The sequence below is a fragment of the Vombatus ursinus genome, unplaced genomic scaffold, assembly GCF_900497805.2.
Source record: "Vombatus ursinus unplaced genomic scaffold, bare-nosed wombat genome assembly UNPS02010284.1, whole genome shotgun sequence".
NCBI lineage: Eukaryota > Metazoa > Chordata > Mammalia > Diprotodontia > Vombatidae > Vombatus > Vombatus ursinus.
The window spans coordinates 13,816,071-13,839,946 of NW_020950062.1; the positions used below are offsets into that span (position 1 = coordinate 13,816,071).

The window sequence follows — 23,876 nt, forward strand, 5'->3', positions numbered from 1 at the left end:
TTCTAACTTTTTATTGTTGTTCAGTCATGTCCAATTCTTTGTGACCCCATTTGGGGTTTTCTTGGCAAAGAAAGTAGAGTAGGGTGTGTGTGGTTTTCAGGAGGACTACAGCCTCTGCTCTGAGGGCCTCCCAAGCCCTTTTCAGGGATGCTCATTTGCCTTTGATATCTACCTGATTTACCCAACTCTCACCTGTGACTCCAAGAAGCTATCGCATGTGCAGTGACCACACCCCAATAAACTGTCTCGGGCAGAAGAGCCAAACCAGGTTGAAGGTAACTAACAATCCTCAAATTCATCGGTGATTTAAGCGGATTTCTACCCCAAGCATGTGAAGATTTTCCCGAGTGGAATGGGCAGATGAGAACAATTTGTTTCATTGACCATGACGGCAGCTGAAACTAAGGCTAAGTGCTATGGAATAGTCACAGCCTGGTCAGACACCGAAGATATCAAGGTTATCCACTACATCTTTGGCCATTGCCAGCTGTCCTGACTTTTGTCTTGCTACTGGACTTCGATGAGTAAGGAAGAGAGAGATGTTGATGACTTTGTGCAACTCTTACTTAAAGCCAATTTACACACAAGTCAAGGTATAACATGTGATACCATTAGTCCTTTTCAAAAACAAAAGACAAACAATAATACTTCTGTCTTACTAATGATAAAATTCTTAGAAGTTATAATTATGGTATGCCCACATAGGAATGTAAATATTTTAACCTTTTAATACCTTTATGATTTCTCTTTCATGTTTACTTTTTTATGCTTCTTTTGAACCTTGTATTTGAAAGTCAGATTTTTCTATTCAGCTCTGTTCTTTTCCTCAGGAATGCTTGCAAGTCCTATATTTAATTAAATATACATTTTTCTCCCTGAAGAATTATTTTCAATTTTGTGTGGTAGCTTATTCTTTGTGTAATTCTTTCTCCTTTGGTTTCTGGAATATCATGTTCCATCTTATATATTCATATAGGGTGGAAGCTGATAAATCTTGTGTGATGCTGACTGTGGCTCCACAATATTTGAATTGTTTCTTTCTGACTACTTGTAGTATTTTCTCCTTGACTAGGAAGCTCTGGAATTTGGCAATAATATTCCTGGAAGTTTTCATTTTGGGATCTTTTTCAGAGGGTGATCAGTAGATTATTTCAATTTCTATTTTACCTTCTGGTTCTAGGATATTAAGACAATTTTCATTAATAATTTCTTGAAATGAGATGTCTAGGTTCTTTTTTTTATCATGGCTTTCAGATAGTACAATAATTCTTAAATTCTCTCTCCTCAATCTGTTTTCTAGATTAGTTGCTTTTTCAAGGAGATATTCCACATTTTCTCCTTTTTTTATTCTTTTGATTTTGTTTTATTGTTTCTTGATGTCTTATACAGTCATTAGCTTTCACTTGCCTAATTCTAATTTTAAAGAATGTTTTTTCTTCAGGAAGCTTTTAAAACTCTATATTTGGCCGATTCCGCTTTTAAAGCATTCTTCTCTTCAGTGGATTTTTGTGCCTCTTTTACCATTTTGCCAGTCCTGTTTTTAAGGTATTATTTTCTTCAGTATTTTTTACCTCTTTTACCAAGCTGATGACTTTGTTTCCAAAAGTTTCTTGCTTCACTCTCATTTCTTTTCACAATTCTTCCTTGATCTCTCTTATTTGATTTTTTTAAAATCCTTTTTGAGATTTGCTAGGAATTATTATTTTTTTTTTGGTACTATGACCAATTCACATTTTTCTTTGAAGCATTGCATGTCGTTGTTTTAATTAAGTTGTCATCTTCTGAGTTCATGTCTTGATCTTATCTGTCACCATGGTAACTTTCTATGGTCAGGTTCTTTTTGTTCTTATTTGCTCATTTTCTAGCCTGTTTCTTGATTTTTAACTCTATTTTAAAGTTGGGCCCTGGGTTACACAGCTACTAAGTGTCTGAGACCAGATTTGAACTCAGGAAGATGAGTCTATCTGACTCCAGGCCTAGCACTCAATGCACTGCATCACCTATCTGCCGTTTCTAAAACATGCCTGAGAAGTAGTTATCTTTGAAGGCTTCTTGTTAGGTCCACCTGCCAAGGCAGGCCATTCCATTCTACCTCTAAATGCTAGGAAGTTTTTGTTTACTTCAAGCCTAAATTTTGATCTTTGCAACTTCCACCTACTCTTCCAAGTTTTACCTTTTGGGAGTGAGGCAGAACGAGTCTAATTCCATTCCCCCATGACAACTCTTCAAAGTTACTTCCTTGGACCTATGTGAACCGATGCTGAGTGAAATGAACAGAACCGAGAGAATATTGTACAGGGTAACAGCTACATTGTGCGATGACTAGCTTTGATAGACTTAATTCTTCTCCTCAATGCAAGGAACAAAGACAACTCCAAAAGATCCATGATGGAAAATGCTGTCCACACCCAGAGAAAGAGATATGGAGTCTGAATGCAGATCGAAACATATTATTTGCTCTTCTTTTCTTTTGTTGTTTTGTTTTATTTCCCCTTTCTTCTGGTTCCCTCCATTACTTCTAATTCCTCTATACATCAAGATTAACGTGAAAATATGCGTGATATGAATGTATAAGTAGAGCCTATATCAAATTGCACATTGTCTTGGGGAAAGGAGAAGTGGAGGGGGAAAATGTAAAACTCAAAATCTTATGGAAGTGAATATTGAAAACTAAAAATAAGTAAGTTATTCAAAAAAGTTGCTTCCTTTGAAAAAGAAAGATCTATCAATAAAAAGAACCTTGCTCATTTCATAAACCCAACAACTTCTGAGTTGTTTCTCATTAATACTCTCTTATGACCTACTTTAAATTAAATCATTTTAGCTAGCTGTATTAACAGGAGAGAGGAAATGCACCTTGGTTCTCATACTTCTGTGAAATTTGAATGGTCAACCTTGAGCTATTTTAAATGTGCTTGAGGCTTTTTAAAATTTGTGAAATATTGAGTTATTAGTTTGTTACATTAAGCTGGTTAGCATTTTGATGACATTAAATATAGGATATAATTAAATACATGGATGAAACAATCATAAAACAATTGTTTTGGACACCTTCCTGAAAATTCTATGTTTCCATGAATGTGGATGACAGCTTGTTATTAAGAAATATTTTATTCTCGGTATTTTTCTGATATTCACCACTGTCATAATACGTGTTTTCAGTGTCACATATCTACAAAATATATTTTCTTCATAGTTAGAATAATAAAGTGCTCCTATAGTGCTATAAAGTATGATAATAAGCCATATTAGCTGAGTATTTTGTGAATAATTAAGGCTGAACCACATCAATAACATATGTTAAAGAAGGGGGCAAATTATGAATTTGATTGACATTTTAGTGAAAAAGTGGTGAAGATTATCGAACTTATTTTTATCTTTTTTAACTTGTTTTATATGTAAAAATGATTTTTAACATTCACGTTTTAAAATATGAGTTCAAAATTCTCTCCTTTCCATCCTTTCCCCACTCATTCAAAGGTAAACAATTTGATATAGGTTATACATGTGCAGTCATATAACATAAAATTCCATATTAGTCATATTTTTAAAGAAAATACAAAAAATCATTCCTTCTATGGAGATGGATGACACTTTTCATCATAAGTCCTTTGGAATTGTCTTGGATCATTGTATTGCTGAGAACAACAGTCATTCCCAGTTCATCACATCTTGTTTCTGTGAACAGTGTTCCTCTGGTTCTGCTCCTTTCACTTTGCTTCAATTTATGTAAGTCTTCCCAGACTTTTCTGACAGAAATCTGCTCATCGTTTCTTATAGCACAATAGTATGGGAATCCCTCAATTTCCAACTCTTTGTCATCACTAAAAGAACTGCTATAAATATTTGTGTATATATAGGTCCTTTTTGTGTTTTATCTCTTTGGGATACAGACCTAGTAGTGGTATTACTGAGTAAAAGGGTATACATGATTTTACATTTGGCCAGAATAGTTGAATCAGTTCACAAATCAACCAACAATGCATTAATATCTCAATTTTCCCATATCCCCTATAACATTTTTCATTTTCCTTTTCTGTCATGTTAATTAATCTGATAATTGCCCCCAGAGTTGTTTTAATTAGCATTTCTCTAATCAATCATGATTTAGAGCATTTTTTTCATATGACTATAAATTGCTTTGATTATTTCATCTGAAAATTACTTGTTCATATCCTTTGATCATTTTATCAGGTAGGAGAATGGCTCTTTATTTTTTTTTATAAATTTGACACCATTCTCTATATATTTAAGAAATGAGGCCTTTATAAAAGTAACTTGTGGCAATTTTTTTTCACAATTATGAATACTTTGTCTTTCCCTCCATCCTATTTTCCACCCATTTATCCTTTGCTCTCCTTTTACTGTGTCCATCCTCAAAAGTGTTTTTCTTCTGACTACTGCCTCTCCCAATCCACCCTACCTGATATAAGCACCCCTATTCAATTCTCTTTCTCCCTTCCCTTCCTATTTTCTTGCAGGGTGATATAGATTTTTAAATCTGTGTGTGTATATTATTCTCTCATTGAGCTAATTCTAATGAGAGTAAGGTCCAAGTGCTCCCATCTTCCCCTGCACTGTAAATGCTCTTTTGTGTCTCTTTTATTGGATATAATTTACCCCATTCTGACTCTCTTTTTTCCCTTCTCCCATCTTTCTCACACTTTAATTTTATTTTTTTAAACTACCCTAATAATGATAAAGTTCTTAGGAGTTACAAGTATCATCTTACCATATGGAAATGTAAATAGTTTAACCTTGATGATTACCTTGTTATTCCTCTTTCCTGTCCATTTTTTTTCCTTTTGGGGAGGTAATTGGGGTTAAGTGACTTGCCCAGAGTCACACAGCTAGGGAGTGTTATGTGTCTGAGGCCACATTTGAACTCAGGTCCTCCTGACTCCAAGTCTGGTGCTCTATCCACTGAGCTACCTAGCTGCCCCTCCTGTTCATTTTTTTATGCTTCTCTTTTTTCTTGTATTTGAAAGTCAGATTTTCTATTCAGCTCTGGTCTTTTCATCAGGAATGCTTGAAAGGCTTCAATTTAATTTTTCTCCTGAAGGATTATACTCAGTTTTGCTGGGTAAGTTACTCTTGCTTCTAATCTTAGCTTCTTTGCCCTCTGGAATATCACATTACAAGGCCTCCAATCCTTTAATGTAGAAACTGCAAAATCTTGTGTAATCCTGAATTGTGGCTCCTTGATAATTGTTAATTTCTGGCTGCTTCCAGTATTTTCTCCTTGACCTGGGAGCTCTGAAACTTGACCATAATATTCCTGACAGTTTTAATTTTGGGATCTTGGTCAGGCAGTGATCAATTTCTATTTTACCCTGTGATTCTAGAACATCAGGGCAGTTTCCCTTGATAATTTCCTTAAATATGATATCTAGGCTCTTTTTTAAATCATGGATTTCAGGTAATCCAATGATTTTTAAAATTATTTTTTTTATTACTAAAATTTAAATGCACAATAAGGAAAAAAAGAAATATTATAAAATTAAATATTGAAACTTAAATACAAAATAAGAAAAAAGCATGTCATGTGCGTGGTGGAGCATAAGAGATGATTAAAAATATATGGCAATAAATTTCCATTTCAAGAAAACCTATATAATAAATACTATATGTTGTATTGAGATCTGTCCATCTTTTCTTTGCTTCCTTGTAATTTTTCCTTTGTTCTCTGCTATGCACTTTTTACTTTGTTCTTTTTTCTCCCTTCCCCCCTCCAAGTCTATAATTAAGCACAGATATATTTATGTATAGAGATAAATAAATATATATATATATACACACACACATATAAATATGTATATACATATATACACTTACATACATATATGGACATATTTCCCTAACAAATTCTGCTTCTGAACTTTGTTTTTATATTTGTGCATATTTCTTATTTCCTATCCCTCCTAGCTCCTCTACTTCACTTCTACCTGCTACCTTGCCCTCCTGTTTCTTAACCTATTCCACCTCCAAGGATCCTCTCTTATCCTCCCATTCTCATTAATCTAAACATCCTTCTATACTTCCCTTTGACCTATTTCCTCACCCTCCCCTCTAAAGATCCCTCCCTCATCCTCTCCCCACTCCATATCCCCTTGGCATTTTATTTCTTTCTGAATTTAGAAGACTTGTATACACACACATATATATATAGATATAGATATAGATATATATAGATGTATATAGATATATATGTGTAGTTCCCTCTTGAAGCCATTCCTGATGAAAGCAGGTTTCCAGAACTAACAACCCTCCTCCCCCATCTAATTCCTCTGTGTCAGTTACCTCATTTATATAAGATAATTACTCTTTTTAGCTGTTCCTAAACAGTTTTACTTTTTAAAGTCATATCATACTAAGGTCTACCCCAATGCAGTGGCTGGAGCTCCAACCTTGGAGTCAGGAGGACCTGAGTTCAAAATTGGCCTCAGACCCTTGACACTTACTTGCTGTGTGACCCTGGACAAGTCACTTTCCCCATATTGCCTCACCAAAGAGCAAAAAAAAAAAAAAAAGATTCTCGATCTCCTTTTCTAATTGGTTTACTTTCTTTTTATAATCTTGTTTTTTTTTCTTGAATTGTTCTTTTTTCTTTATTTTTTTCCTCAATCTCTCTCTTTTGATTTTTAGTCTTTTTTGAGTTCTTCTATGAATTCTTTTTGGGCATATGACCATTTGACATTACTCTTTAGGTAGAAGAGTATTTTTTTGCTTCAGTATCTTCCTCTGAAGATGAACCCTGGACTTCTCTATCCCCATAGTAACTCTCTATGGTTGGATTCTTTCTCCTTTGCCTCTGCATCCTTTTTTTAGTTTTAGTTTTTGTATTCACCTCAAGTCCTGGGGTATGGAGGGGTAGTGCCTCTGACTTCACATTCTCCTTCAGTTCTCCCCTCTGTCCTGAAACCTAAACTGAGACTTCCAGCCTCCTGTAAGTGCTCACAGCCACCGATGTCCCCACACCACTGCTTCTGCACTTATTGGGTATGTGCTGGTTTCTTCTCACCCCCTGCCATGTCTCCACAGCACAGCTGGGCCTGGCATTCCTTATCAGCAACAGTTCCCCCTATCTTCCCTGGCTTAGATGCCAAACTCCCCTCCTGTGGCTCGGCCTGAGGCACCCTCCCAATTTGGCTAACCCCAGGGCTTGCTGCTTGTTGTTTAAACTGATCTAGGACCTAGCCTAGAGGTGTTTGCTTTTCACAGGGATCCAAACTTCATCCTGGGATTTTTCTTCAGCTCTTCTCCATTTGTCCCAGGAGGACACTTATTCTACCCCTACTTTTATTTATTTTTAGCACTCTATATTCATCCTGAGCTGCTGTTTCATCTCTTATGTGGGGGTAAATCTTTAGAGTGTGCAATTTTCTGACCTACTCCACCATGTCACCAAATTCCTGTTCCCCAGTCCAATAATTTTTAATTATCTCTCCTGAATCTATATTTCCAGGTCAGTTGTTTTTCTGAGTCATTTTAGTTTTTCTTCTATTTTTTTTTCAAACTTTTGGTTTTGTTTTGTTTTGTTTCATAGAGTCATTAGCTCCCATTTGCCCAATTCTAGTTTTTAAGGAATTATTTTATGCAGTGAATTTTTGTACTTCTTTTTCCATATAGCCAGTTCTTTGTTTTTTTTGTTTGTTTGTTTGTTTGTTTTTGGGTTTTTTTTGTTTTTTTTTTGGCTAGGCAATGGGGTTAAGTGACTTGCCCAGGCTCACACAGCTAGTAAGTGTCAATTGTCTGGTCTGAGACCAGATTTGAACTCAGGTCCTCCTGACGCCAGGACTGGTGCTCTATCCACTGCACCATCTAGCTGCCCCTCAGTTTTGCTTTTTTAAGAAGTTCTCTTCAATGAATTTTTATATAGCTTTTTCAATTTGGCCTATTCTGTTTCCTAAGGTGTTTTATTCGTCAGTATTTTTGTGCCTTCTTTACCAAGCTATTGACTTTTTTTCATCATTTTCTTGCATCATTTTCATTTCCTTTAAAATCTTTTTTGAGCTCTTCCAGGAATTTTTTGGGGGGTGGGGGGAATGAGAACAATTCACATGTTTCATTGAGGCTTTGGATATAGCAGTTTTGGCTTTGTTGTCTTTTGGGTTTGTGTTTTGGTCTTCCCTGTCACCTTAGTAACTTTTTGTGGTCAGGTTATTTTTTATTGTCTACTCATTTTTCTACTCTATTTCTTGACTGCTAACTATATACTCAGTAGGACTCTGCTACCATTCTGGAGAGGAAATTGTCTAAAGCTTCAGGCCTTTCTTGTCGTTGCTCTCAGAGCTAGTCCTGCGGGCCTTTAAATTTTCGGTTCTTCCAAGGTAGTATGTTCTACGGAGAGGTGTGGTCACTGCTCTCCTGGCCAGTGCTCTGATCTGTGAGCAGCTCTTTCTTACCCTGGAACTGTGAGCGAGGTCCCTGCTTCCCAGCTGCTTCCCAGCTGCTTCCCTTACTTTGGAACTGTGACCCCAGACTGCAACCGGGAGCTGCGTGTGTGCAATGCAACAGAGCTCTGCAGCCAGTGTCAGCAAAGGGAGTCCTACAATCTCCTTCTACCAGTTGTCTGACCCCCTTACCAACTGTGGACTAAGAGCTCTGGAAGCTGCTGCTGCCACAGCCAACTCAGTCACCCCCAAGATTTACTTCTGGTTTTCTTGGGGGCAGCCTGTGCTGGATTGTACTCCACTCCCACTCTTATAGGACAGACCTTTCCTGCTAAACTTCTAAGTTGTTTTACCCCACGTTTTTGTAGATTCTGTTATTCTAGAATTCCTTTTGAGATGTTATTTAGAGCTGTTTGGATGGGAATTTGGGAGAGCTCAGGCAAGTCTATCTTTTCTCTGCCATATTGGCTCCATTGTTCTTCAAACTTGTTTTTAAATGCCTTTTTTTGCAGACATTGGGTCTTTTGAAATACTAAAATACATGTCATAATTGGCATAGACTAATGACAAACATCCCCTGGAGCTACTAATTATCATTGAAATTTATTTATACATTATATCATTTGTTACTAAGTAGTCATAATATTTATAAGCTAATATCAACTATAAGATATATTCTTCATTGCTAATTATCATACAGTAATTTCTCTTATTTATTTAGCACTTTAAGGTTTATGAAATGCCTTAAAAATACATATGGTATTTCCTTTGATCTTGACAGCAACTCTTTCAAGTAGGTACTACCATTATCCCCATTTTGTGTGATAAAACTGAAACTCAGAGAAGTTATACTCCTTAAGAGTAAGGACTTTAAAATGTTCATTATAGCCACAATCTTGGGCATAGAATAATTCTTAATAGATGCTTGTTAATTGATTGATTGAATTATTATATAACTTGCCCAGGGTAACTTCGTTATTAAGTGGTTAGGCCTGGATTTGAACCCAATTTTCTTAATCACAATTTATTTACTACACCCAATAATATGGTGCTGTAATATAAACTTCCTGAATATACTTTTATGTTATAACCTTAGTTCACATGTAGCATATGATTAATATGCTACATATACATGGAATATGCTTCCATATATGTGGAAGCCTTCCACATAGTGTATGATTAATAATTGTTTTAGGATTGAATAAAATGCATATGTAGGTTTTTCAGGAATGGTTTGGATGAGATGATATCTGAAGAAGCTTCTATCTTTGAGGTCCTGATCATCTATGAAGTGAAATAGTTTTTGAAATTTCTTTAAAAAGCTGTGCTTCATACGTTTCCAAGTGGATAATTAAGACTTTCTAAGAGTCACTTCAAGGAGAAGCTCTGCTAGTATTTTTGAAAGTTATTTCCTGTTTATCAAATATGACACTGTGAATGACCATATACATGCAGAACATGCAGATTATCAGATTAGAAAGTTCAAAGTGGTACTCTATACTAAGTCCGTTACCTGGTTTTTTTTTTTGCTGTTGTTTTTTTGAGACTTCACAATTGTCTCTGTTCTTTATTTCATTTTAGTAGATTGTTGAAAAGTTTTTTTTTTGTTTGTTTGCTTAAATCAGTTGAAGGAATGAGCAGAGTGTGCTTATGCCATATTCTAAGCATAGAACAAGCAAAAGTTTTTTGTTTTTTGTTTTTTTTTTCCAGGTTGAGTAATTATTTGGCTAGGAAATGAAACTGATTTCATTGATATAAGTATGTCCCAGATTCAGAAACAGAAATTCTCTCTACCAATGTAGGTCCAGATCTCTGCAATTTACATTTCTTAGAGAGGTGTCCAGGGAATTAAGAAGTTAGTTACATATCCAGGGTCATACAGACATTACACATCAGAGTTGAGACTTGAACCCAAGGCTTCCTGACTCTGTTGTTTGTTGTTGCCGAGTTGTTTTTCTGTCATGTCCAACTCTTCATGACCCCATTTGGGGTTTTCTTGGCAAAGATACTGGAATGGTTTCCCATTTCCTTCTCTAGCTCATTTTATAGATGAGGAAGTTGAGGCAAACAATATTAAGTGACTTGGAAAAGGTCACAAGTCTAGTAAGTGTCTGAGGCCAGATTTGAACTCATGAAGATGTCTTTCTGACCCCAGGCCTGGCACTCTTATCCACTGCACTACCTAGTTACTCTAGCCTCCTGACTCTGAGGCTATCTATTATACCATACTCTCTTTCATGGTGCTAATATGATTTTTATAAATACAGATATCTCATACCAGATGCATGTCTTGATAGGTTTAGCAATTGAAAATTATTATTTTTCTGTTTGCAATACTGTACTAAATTTAATGCTAAGGTACACGTATAATAAATAGGCATTCTACCCGAGAGTGAGGAAGACTCCATTTCATGTCCTGCCTCTGATTCAAATTAGCTGTATGACCATGCGTAAGTCACTTAATGAGTCGGTGCCCTAGACAAATCTCTAAGTCTTTGCTGTGCACATTCAAAAGTTTGGGATTTTAAACTTTGGAGCCTTTAAAAAATGTAATTTACATGAAGCAGTGTGTCTTGTTCATTCCTGAATCATTTTCTCATCAGCAGCTTTATTAGATGAATAAAATATCAGTGTTGAGACTTTATCTACCTTGTCCAATCTCGAACAATATTGAGTGATGAGAATGATGAATTCGTAGTCATTATCATCATCACCACCAAGTTGCTATTGTTTCTCAGGAGTTCTAATCTTTGTATATTTCATTTTAAATTATTTATTACACATTTACATAACTGAAAAAATAATAATCCACTCAGAACATTAATTAGTCAAGCTGTTTGACATAATATAGCTTATATATCTTAATATTTGGTTCTAGAATTCCTTTAGGCATTTATTATTTTGTTCATATGTTCCCCAACACTCTCTCTGCCCAAATTCTATTATGGAGGATAGAATCTCCCTCTTTGTTTCTTCTGATTTCTCTGACAATCGGGGGAAAAAAAAAGGATTGTAGTGAAGAACACTGTTGGTTTTGCTCCATGCTTGCCCGCCCCTGTTCAAGCATTTGCTTGGGACTGTTTGGCCAGGCTTGCTCTCAGGCATTGTGCCTGAACAAAACAGTGGAGAAGACATTCCTCTACTTTGTGTAATGCAATAATAGGGTGCCAAAGGCTCCTGTTCATTCCTGTACCCCATGTGGGAGGATGAATTGGCTTTATTCTATTATAAATAACAGAAGCAGTGAAGTACTAGTGATTTTTTTTCTGTCAGACAACACTTTGCTTTTGCAAACAGTTTAGTCCCAATTCTAATTTATTATATTGTACAGTAAGAAAAGTATATATCCTAGGAAAGTTTTATATGGATGCAGAAATTGAATTTTAAATAATTAATAATAGATCTATTTAAAGATAAAAATAAATGACCCATATTGAAATTCAGTAGTAATGAAATTTTCTATCTTCAGTCCTTGATTCTTAAAAAACCCTATAATTCAGTTTTGGAATTATATTTAGTTATGTTACATATACACATACATATATACATGTACATGTATACATGTATACATGTATATGCATGCATATGTTATATCATATTATATCATATCATATGTTGTTATTTTTTTGTTTTTATTTTTATTTTATAGCTCCCTGTGGAAGTCGTTCAACAGGTTCTGAAGGCACTGTTTTATCGCCAAACTATCCCAAAAACTACAGCGTGGGACACAATTGTGTTTATTCTATAGCGGTTCCCAAGGAGTTTGGTAAGTAAAATTAACCTTATTATATGGTATCTTATTTTGGTTATACTTTATTTCACTATGTGCTAATTGGAAATATGTATACATTTTTATTATCAAAAATGTGTATGATCAATAAAATACTTGGTAATTTTTAGCTAGATTTGTAATAGTAAGATTTTGAGGTCATCAATTCATTTGAATTTACAGACAAGTACACAGGTGAACAACAATACAAAAATGAAAACAGGATTGTTTTTAATTTTAAAGTAACATTTCTATTATGTTATCTTTCAAATGTCTTAAACGCGGGTTTGCACATGAAAATTTCCCTAAATCTAAAGAAAATAAGATCAGCAATATGGTAGATTATGCATATGGTTGAAGATAGTTATGTGGCAACAGTTGCAAAGTAAGATACAGAATTTTTGGACTCTGTACTTGACCCAAATTCTGTTAAAGTGAGTAACATTCATTTAAATGAAGTGAGTAACATTCATTTAAAACATCCAGTTTCCAGTGTTGCTGAGGAGTTCAGAAAGACAGGAAAGGACATTTCTGCACTTGCCACTGACTATTCTGCTTGGCGTTAAGAAGACAACATCCTTTGCTGAATCCCCTTGATTGGAAGTCTCTGATGTCACTTCTCTGGCTTTCCAAAGCTTTAGGATCTGAGGTCCAGATAGATGTAGAACACTTTTATTAGGTTCTGATTCCTTGTGGAAAAGACAGTGAGTTTTAGTGAACAGTGTATTAGGAGAGGAAACATAAAAACTCATGGTATTGAAGGAATGATTCAGCATTAGAATATAAGGTGATACTAGAAAGAATAGTAAGATAAGCATTTATTCTGAATATCTAGATCTGGATGACTGGACATCTTAGCATGAGGGCTTTGGCACAACTTGATTGCTAGATTACATCTCAAAGAAACATAATTTTGTGGCTAATATAAAATATGCTGATGCTTCCAGTCCAATTTCCCAAAATCGAATGATGTTCTCTAGAGATTTTTTTTCTACTCCATTTGAGCCCTAAGGGCCCAAATTTTATGCGAAATGGCCTTTTTAAAGGTCAAAGATTAGTCTTTTACCAGTGGCATTTTCTATACAAACTATGAAGAGGGGAGGGGTATCACAGGTGTCACACTTCCATTAGCATAATCTTTTTTTTATTTTGTTTTCTTTTGTTGTTGTTGCTTTCCGTATTCTCTCTCATAAGATTTCTGTATGTTAATGCATTAAATCAATATTCAGTAGTACTTCATTAGTTAAATAGAATGATAATTGAGAAGAAAACAAACAAAAAAGCTGTTAATTTTTTTTTTCTTTTTGCATACGGGAACCTAGCCACACTTAGCCGCACTGCCAGTACTTGAATGATAATGTGTGCTGGTCCTGAAGTTAAGAAGATTCATCTTCCAGAATTCAAATCTAGCCTCAGACACTTACTAGCTATGTGACCCTGGGAAAGTCACTTAACCCTATTTGCCTCACTTTTCTCATTTGTAAAATGAGTTGGAGAAGGAAATGGCAAACCATTCCAGTATCTTTGCTAAGAAAACCTCAAATGGGGTCACAAAAAGTCAGACACAACTGAAATGACTGAACAAGTTTAAATTATGTATTTAATCATTGAATATTGATTGAGTGCCCAGACTATGCGAGATATTCAGAAACAGAGTGGTGGGTGGGGTTAGGGCAAATGCAGAACTTGTGATATCATCAGTGTGAAGAACATCCAGGAAGGAAATTATCTTTCCAAATACATGAGCATCTTCTCTGCAAATGTTTTACAGCAACCTGGACTACTAAGTTAAATGATGTCACTAGACCGGTGTCACACACTTAGTTTTTATTTGAGGAAAGATGTTAACATAGGACTTCCTGAGTCCAAGGCCATTCTTTCTTACTGTAAAAGGCTGTCTCTCAGTATTCTCAATTTAAATGAATCTGAAAGTGAAAAAGAAGCTTTCAAGGAATATACAATCTAGTTCATGTCTCCTGGCAGAGGACTAGAAATACCTTACTTGGAATGCATGGTTTTCTACTCTTAGTGAGGACTATAGAGATGTATGGCTTCTCACTCCTCTTTTGGACTCATTCCTTTAATTTCAATGTACAGTTGGGCCATATTCAGGGTGAGAGTAAATAGCAAAATGTATCCTTCTTTCTACCAACATGTACATATATATATAAATCTATACAAATCATACACTTTTCTACTTGCACATGATCTGAAATTGTTCTCAGATCTATTAATCCAGCTCTGACCGCCAGTCTCTCATCTCAATTTGCCTGCTGAACATCTCAAATTATATGTCCTGTAGACATCTTAAATTCAACATGTCAAAAATATAATTCATTATATATTCCCCAAAACTCTTTCCTCTTCCCAATTTCCTAGTTAATATATTGAGGGAATTGCCATGATTCCAATTACTTGGGCTCAAAAACTAGATGTCATCTTCAATTCTCCACTCTCATCCTCGTAGGCAACTAGGTGTTACAGTGAATAGAGCACTAGACTTAGAGTCAAAAAGATCTGAATTCAAATCCATCTTCAGACCTTTACAAACTATGTGACCTTGCTTAAGTCACTTAACTTCTATCTGCTTCATTTTCTATAGTTGTAAAATAGGTATAATAACAAGCACTGTACTTGTCAGGGTTTTTGTGAGGATCAAATAATGTGATACTTGTAAAATAATACAATTCCTGGCACATAGTAGTGTTTAATAAAGGCTTATTTTTTTCCCCTCTCCCCACATTCAATCAGTGGCTAAGTTCTATCAATTCTTCCTTCACAACATATCACAACCTTCTCTCCTTTGACACTGCCCCGACCCTAAAAAGTGTTCGCATTACCTCATGACTGGACTATTGAAATAGCCTGTTGGTTGGTATCCTTCCCTCAAGACTCTCCCCACTGCAGTCTGTCCTCCACTCAGCTATCCAATTGATTCCTAAAGCTTTGAACTAGCCATGTCACTATCATACTCATTAAACTACTGTGGCACCCTATCACCTCCAGGATCAAATGTAAAATCTTCTGCCATTCAAAGCCCTTCATGACCTGGTGCCTTCTGTCTTCTTACACCTTATTCCACTCTGAATTCCAGTGACACTCTCTTCCTTATTGTTCCTCACCCAAGACATTTCATCTCCAGTTTCAGGGAATTTTCACTGGCTAACCCTATTCCTGGAATGATTTCCTTCCTCACCTGTGACTATTGGCTTCCCTAGTTTTCTTTAAATCTCAATTAAAATTCTACCTTCTGCAGGAAACAGTTCCTACTCATGCCTTTTAATTCTAAGTACCTTTTCTCTTTTGATTATCTGTAATTCTGACTGTTTTACTTGTACAAAGTTGTTTGCATGTTGTCTCTCCCATTAGACTGTGGGATCCTTGAAAGCAGGGATTGTATTTTGCCTTTCTCTGTATCTCCAGTGCTTAGCACAGACCCTGCCATAGAGTAGGCACTTAATAAATGCTTATTGACCTGACTTGACTCATATATACAATTTTATAACCCTCCTACCCATCCTGAAGAGAGTTTGTAAATGAATCAATCTCTAACCTACTGAAGAGTAAATTCTTACTGTGTAATCTATATAATAGTACTAAAGACTTGGGGAAATTATATCAGCCTCTTGGTGTGGGATTTAGTAAAATATTTCTTTTATATACTAGGCCTAGGTTAGGCATAATACCTCTTCCAAACTTTCTCTTTCTTCCTCAAACCCATAATCTCACTAACAAACAAATAGATGATGTATTTGTCTCCTACTTAGTTGAAAAGACGTAGGCCAACTTCCAGGAAATCTGTCAATTTCCTTCTCTCAATAATTTTGGAGACAGAATGGTGAAGTGCATATGTAATGGGGCCTCTGAGTTATATGTACTTCCTCTGATACCTACTGCTCTGTGAACCTCACCAAGTCGCTTAACTCTTTAGTGCCCAGATAATACACAAATACCAAGTGGCACAATGGATAGAATGCCAGGCCTGGAGTCAGGAAACTTGAGTTCAAATTCAGCCTCAAACTCTTAGTAGCCATCTGATCCTGGGCAAGTCATTTAACTTCTGTTGTACTCAGTTTCCTCATCTATAAATGGGGATAATAATAGCATCTACTTCCTGGTATTGTTGGGAGAATCAAATGAGATAATGATTGTACAGTACTTAACACAGTGCCTGTTACATTGTAAGTGCTATAAAAGTGCTAGCTATTCTTATTATTTTTATTATTACTATAAACTACAATTTGGCTGTCAATCTGTATTGGCAGAAGGTTCTGTTCAATTGGGATTTATTATTCCAAAAGAAATCATAGGTCCAGATCAGAAAAAAAAAGTCTTTACTCATTATCTTCTCCTTCATCTGACTCTGGAGCTTACAGCAAACTGAGGTTATCACAGTTTGCAGCTTGGCTCCATGATCTCCTAAAATAGAAATTTTAAATGTTTTGCTCAACAAAATTTTGTCATATCTTCAGGGAATTTTAGGGAATTTTTTTTTACTGAATTAGGGGAATTGCTATGACATGTTAAGTTCATGAGAAATCAGTACTTGAAGTCACTGTGATGTATTATAGAAGGCTGAGCTGTTTTTTGCGTCTTCTTTTCAACCAGTGTTTTATTGGTGACAGTGATCATTTATGAAGTCTTTTCATTTAAAACTATATTTGATTGTGAAGGATCTGCTTCAAAGCAAATTATGGGATAACAGATTTAGAGTTGGAAGGGACCTTAGAGGTCATCTAATCAAAGTTTCTTATTTTACAGATGAGGAAACAGAGGCCTAGAGAGGTATTTGTCTAAGTAAGATCACGTAGTTAATGAGTGATGAATCTAGAATTTGAACCCAGCTCTTTTGACTACAAATCTCATATACTTTCTACTCTATAATGTTGCATTCATAAAATCCTCATTCAAATTTATTTGTCTAAAGGATATTCAGTTGCTCATATCTCCATATTAGGTCATTCTGAAACTCTTTAAAAGGGAGGAGAGTAGCCCATGTTATTTCCTAAAACATTCCAAATAGATTGCATAATACTTACCCAAACTTCAGTAAACTTGTTTCTAACTTTGAGCATTATAATATTTTTACCAAAACTAGCTTCTTTGCTTTCTATCTGCAATCTTTGCCTTTAAAAAAATGCCAGTTAGTCCATTAATTGAGTTCTAGCTATTAAAATGTACTATGTTTCTCTGGTGGAATGCTTTAAGAAACATTAAAAAATTTACCTCATCTTTAGGATACTTAGTTTTTAGAATTGTTCTAGTAACTTGTTTGTTTATTTTTATTGTATTGTAATCTGTATAAACTCTAGGGGTCCTTTTCTCATCTCTGATTCATGTGACTAAATACTTTCCCCCCCTCAGGATTCTAGAAGTACCCGTGGGAAGTAGTAGGATTTTTTCTGATACTATCAAGTTGAATCTTCATGTCCGTGTGTTTTCTCCAATATCGTTACCTAGTTATAGTTAGTATCTTCCTTATAGTATTTATTGCCTCAATAATTAATGATGAGAGACAGACAGAAGATTAAGACTGAGATTGATTTAGCTTAGATAGTGCCTTTTATATACATACTCAGTTCTGGCTCAGCAGCCAATAGAAAATGATACTGTCACTTACTGTGTGGCAAAGATTACCAGCTCATGGTATGATATGGAGTGCAGGACACTTCCTTACACATGCCAAGAAGGATCATCCAATATTTACATGGAACCCCTGAACATATGCCCAGGACTGAATTAATCCCCAATTATAGTTTTCTGTTGAGGGGATTATTTAATATTTCTTAATGTCCATTAATGAATCCCCCCATATTCCTCCCTCCCCCCAAAGAAAAATAGGACCTACCAGAAATACACCAGCCATTGACACAGTTTTCAGTACCAAAATGATAGATCAAATCTTAGAAGAATGAGCCTAAGCAATCAGGAGAACTATAGTTATACCCATGTGGAAGCTGCTTTTACTTTTAAAGAAAAATATTGCCATTAGTCATATTTGGGGATCAATAAGTACTAAACAATAAGGCAATCTATGTGGATTGTAGCACTATAAATTGCCAGTGGATTGTTTATTGATTTACTTTGCTTTGTACATCTAAACTCCTAGGATTAGACATCCCATTCATCTAGACAGATCAGCAATTTGTCTATAATGTAGTCTTAGTGAGTTGCCTGTGTTACTTGCTCAAGCTCATATGCCTAATATGTACTGAAGGTGCAAGATAGCGGAGTAAAAGCAGTGACTTGGTTGAGCTATCCCCCAAATCCCTCCAAATACCTGTAAAAAAAATGGCTCTAAACAAATTCTTAAGCAACAGAACCACAAAAAGACAGAATGAAACAAATTTCCTGCCCAAGACAGCCTGGATGGTTGATTAGGAAGGTCTGTCATGCTGAGCAGGGAGAGGAATGCAGTTTCGCCTGGGCTCACAGGCAAAACAAGCCCCAGTGAACTTGGAGCAGGCCTCAGGGAACTGAATCACAGGCAGCTGTGGCAGTTTCCAGACTTCTCAACCCACAGAGGCCAAAGACAACTTAGGTCAGTAGGAAAAGTCTGTGACTATGGTGAGAGAGAAGCTCAGTCCCAGCCCCAGTCCTGGTGCAGCTCCAAGGCAGTGGCTGCTTCCAGAGCTTCTGGCCCACGGACTGAAGGAGAATCCAGTGGCTGATCAGAGGGGTATTGCAGGGGTTTCTTTGCTGGTGCTGAGGCAGGATTCTCTTGCTTTGCCCGTGCTTGGATCTGGGTCACAGTTCTGGGTGGCAGTCCTGGGGCAAGGAGGAGTGCTGACATGGTGGAGCTTGTAGTGGAGGTGGAGAGGGAATCCTCCTCACAGTTCTAAGGCAGAAAAGAATGCTGGTGGTCACTCATAGACCAGAGCACAGATCAGGAAAGGAGTAAACACTTTGCCCTGATCATACCATCTTGGAATTTCTGAAAACTTATAGGTCCCTAGAAGTATCTCCAAAAATAGCTACACAAAACTCCCGAAGCTTGAGATAGTACACTGTCCACACTGCAAGCAGACCCCTACCTTAACAAAGAATTTATAACTCAAGTAATTGTCCAGGATCATGAATAAGCAGCGCAAAAAGAGTCAGACTATATTATCTTACTTTGGTGACAAAGAAGATCAAAACATACAACCAGAAGAAGACAACAAAGTCAAAGCTCCTACATCCAAAGCCTCCAAGAAAAATATGAATTGGTCCCAGGCCATGGAAGAGCTCAAAAAGGATTTTGAGAAGCAAGTAAGAGAAGTAGAAGAAAAACTGGGAAGAGAAATGAGAGTGATGCAAGAAAATCATGAAAAACAAGTCAGCAGCTTGCTAAAGGAGACCTAAAAAAATACTGAAGAAAGTAACACCTTAAAAAACAGACTAACCCAAATGGCAAAAGAGGTCCAAAAAGCCAATGAGAAGAATGCCTTAAAAAGCAGAATTGGCCAAATGGAAAAGGAAGTTCAAAAGCTCAGTAAAGAAAATACTTCCTTAAAAATTAGAATGGAGTAGTTGGAAGCTAGTGACTTTATGAGAAATCAGGACATTATAAAACAAAACCAAAAGAATGAACAAAATAGAAAACAATATGAAGTACCTCATTGGAAAAACAACTGACCTGGAAAATAGATCCAGGAGAGATAATTTTAAAATTATTGGATTATCTGAAAGCCATGATCAAAAAAAGAGCCTAGATCTCATCTTTCAAAAAATTATCAAGGAAAACTGCCCTGATATTTTAGAACCAGAGGGCAAAATAGAAATGGAAAGAATCCACCAATCACCTCCTGAAAGAGATCCCCAAAGAAAGCTCCTAGGAAATTGTAGCCAAATTCTAGAGTTCCCAGGTCAAGGAGAAAATATTGCAAGGAGCCAGAAAGAAACAATTCAAGTATTGTGGAAACACAATCAGGATACCATAAGATTTGGCAGCTTCTACATTAAGGGACTGGAGGGCTTGGAATATGATATTCCCAAGGGCAAAGGAGACAGGATTACAACCAAGAATCATCTACCCAGCAAAACTGAGTATAATCCTTCAGGGGAAAAAAAATGGATAGTCAGTGAAATAGAGGACGTTCAAGCATTCTTGCTGAAAAGACCAGTGCTGAATAGAAAATTTGACTTTCAAATATAAAACCCAAGAGAAACATGAAGAAGTAAACAGGAAAGAGAAATCATAAGGGACTTATTAAGGTTGAACTGTTTGCGTTCCTATATGGAAAGTTGATATTTGTAACTTATGAGACCTTTGTCAGTATTAGGGTAGTTGGAGGGAAAAAATTATATGGATAGATAGATAGATAGATAGATAGATAGATAGATAGATAGATAGATAGATAGATAGGGGGCACAGGGTGAGTTGAAGATGAAGGGGTGATAACTGGAGAATAGAATTAAGGATTGAAAGAGGATTATACTGGGAGAAGGAGAGAGGGAGAGGTAGAATGGGGTAAATTATCTCACATAAAACAGACAAGAAAAGACTTTTACAATGGAGGGGAAGTGGGGAAAGGTGAGAGAGAACGAGGGAATCTTATTCTCATCAGATGTGGCTTAAGGAGGGAATACCATACACACTCAGTTGGGAATGGAAGTCTATTTTACCCTATAGGAAAATAGGGGGAAAGGGGACAAGAGAGCACAGAGATGATAGAAGGGCAGGCAGACTGGGGGAGGTGGTAATCAGAAACACAATTCTAAGGAGGGATAGGGTCAAGAGAGAGAATAGAATAAATAGGAGGCAGGATAGGATTAAGGGAAATATACTTAGTTTTTCACAACATGATTCCTATGGAAGTGTTGTGCATGACTACACATGTATAACCTGTATCGAGTTGCTTGCCTTCTCAATGATAGTGGATGGGGAGGAAGGAAGGTGAAAATTTTGGAACCCAACGTTTTAAAAACAAATGTTAAAAATTGTTTTCACATGCAACTGGGAAATTGAAAGGGAAGGGGATAAGAGAAGGGGGAGGGGAGGAGATAGAAGAGAGGGCAGATTAGTGGAAGGGGTATTCAGAATGCACGCCTTCTTGGGGTGGGGGGAGGGATGAGATGGGGAGAAAATTTGGAACTCAAAATCTTGTGGAAGTGAATGTTGAAAACTAAAAATAAATAAATTAATAAAATCTGAAAAAAATTAAAAAAAAAATATGTAGTGAAGGTCTCCAAGGCAGGTCTAATGCTAAAGTCAACCCTGTATCCTCTATATAATAGTTCCTTTCCATGAATTATTATACCATTTTTCAATATTACTTCAAACTTTTCTTCAAATAACTTTGTGACTAAAAATTTGGAGTTGGAAGGTACCTTAAAGGTCTTCTCACTTATTATCTCACTACTTATAGGAATTTTCTGTAACATCTCTGTTAGTTAGGTACATAGCATCTACTTGAAAGCTTTTAGATTCATTAACTTTGCCTTTTGCAGGAAGTTCTTCTTTATATTGAACTGTAAATATCCTATCTTCTAAAATCATATGTTTCTTCAGGTTCTTCATTTGCAGATACATAATATGTCAACCCTTTGTACACAAGACAGTCATTCAGATGTTTTCATTATACTCTAATTCAATGTAATCTAAGGAAACAATCCTTCACTTTAGTGTACTTCAAAGTCAGTAGTTATTTAATCAATTATATGTATTCAATTAGTCATTAAGCATTTATTAAATTCCTGTTACAAGCCAGATACAGTGTTAAGCACTAGCACATAGTAATCATTTGATAAATATTTCTTGATTGATTACATTAACTATGTAAAGATACATAGGTGCCTTAAGGAAGGTTCACATAGATAGTTGATTAAAAGGGAATCTTCTAAGATGGACTTAGATTAACACAAACTAAATTGCTAATATTCTATAATAAGAATATTTGTCAAATATTACTGTGAGAGGAGAATCAGATACCAGCTTAAATTTTTTCTTTAAAAATGTTTATGATTTTCTGTTGATAATTAAACAACTGCTATATTTTAATTCATCTTATATTTATGGTGTATAGAATCACCAGTTCAACTGGTGAGAACTTGTGAGTCATAGAATATTGAGAAGGAATATTTCCTTCTCCTACTTCTCAAATGCACCTCTGTATTTTCTTTGTAGAAATGGAAGAACTTGGATACAGGATATTACATATACTGTCAGAAATGGTTGATATGATAGTTTTGCTGATCTTTTCTCTCTATTTTTTTACTCTGTTATAACAGATAGTTGCATAGGAAGAGCAAATATATTTTTAAATGAAGTTGATGAGAAAACAAAAGATACCTATTCATACTTTTTAAAAAAAAAAACTAAAATAAAAAAAATCTAACATCTTGAAATTTTACTAGTTAATTTGGTGAGTCATTAAATGGGAATTAACATGGCCAAATAAAGTTGCTTTTGTACATTAAATTAGAAACTTCAGTGTGTGCACAAGGAAAAGAAGAACAAAACTGTCCATTAATATTTGCATATTTTAACTGTAACATCCACATATATTCTGGTACATATATGTGAATTTACTCCAGTTTGATCATCCTGATATTTTTGACCAAACACTAGCATATCATTGTTATTCATACACAAAGGTGTCACTAGTTTTTTCCTGTATATAGAAGTGTAGTAAAATTATTACTGATGATTTGCTGGTTCCTGTTATCCTTCATATGCTTTCCTTAGAACTAATGAGTTAAATTTAAATGTGGCACCATATGATTGCTCACCTTAGATCCCTATTAATTTGACATGTTTAATTTAGTATCTTATTTTTGACAATTTTTGTTTATGACTACCTGGCCATGCACTTAATTCTCAGTAAGTTGTTCCACAACTTTTGCCACAGCATGGTGATGAAAAAACTTCTTGAAATTATCTTACTATTCTCACTTGATTAATAAATTATGTTACTAATATTCTATTATTCTTTTATTTTTAGCGGCAATCAGGGGGAAGTGACTTTCCCAGGGCACAAAACTAGTATATATCTGAGGCTGGATTTGAACTGAGGTCCTCCTGACTCCAGGGCTGGTTGCTCTATCCACTGTGCCACCCTATCTGCCCCACATTCTATTATTCTTGATGTATAATTTTTAGCAGTGAATGAAGCTTTGAGTTGGTAATTTAACGATTGAATATTTTATGCCTATGATTTATGATACTTTATTTTAAATGAGGTATTCATAGAAATAAAATTGTTTATTATTTTCTGTTTACTGATATACATGCCTGGCACTGGCATGTAAAGTTTGTATCTCTTTAGATACCATACTTATATAAATTACTCAATTGATTTAGCACCATTTGAAAATTAAAAAAAAAAACCCAAAACACCTTGTCTCCTTGCGAATACTGATTCTTCTTGTACCAATCAACAGATATTGCCTCTTCATTTTTTGGAGCATAAAGAGATATACCTTTGCCATTTCTGACTAGGATACTGGAATCAGTGAAGTCTGATAATCATGTAGATATATAATTAAAATTTTGATAAGGTGGACTCTATATTATGTGATTAGAATTTGAAGCTGAGATATTGACATCCATTTTTAAATGGAAAAAATGGAAAAGCTGCTTTCCTAGATTTAATCTACTCTTTTTTCGTGACATGTGAAATGATTGTCTCCCAATTTCTTATGAAATAATTATAACATGCCCTGGGAGTGGGTTGGCTGAATTTTCAAAATAGCTATCCAATGTATGCGTATTATTGCATGCTGAAAGTATT

At 35.6% G+C, this 23,876-nt stretch overlaps 1 protein-coding gene across 3 annotated transcripts in view; it reads left to right on the plus strand.

The window, feature by feature from the left end:
- Window positions 1–23,876, plus strand: part of CSMD3 (CUB and Sushi multiple domains 3) — a 1,542,511-nt gene that overhangs the window by 1,225,276 nt on the left and 293,359 nt on the right. For all 3 annotated transcript variants that reach the window (XM_027854053.1, XM_027854054.1, XM_027854055.1), the window contains one exon: window positions 12,043–12,159. In XM_027854053.1, coding sequence (XP_027709854.1) covers window positions 12,043–12,159 — 117 coding nt within the window. The remainder of the gene's footprint in view (window positions 1–12,042; window positions 12,160–23,876) is intronic.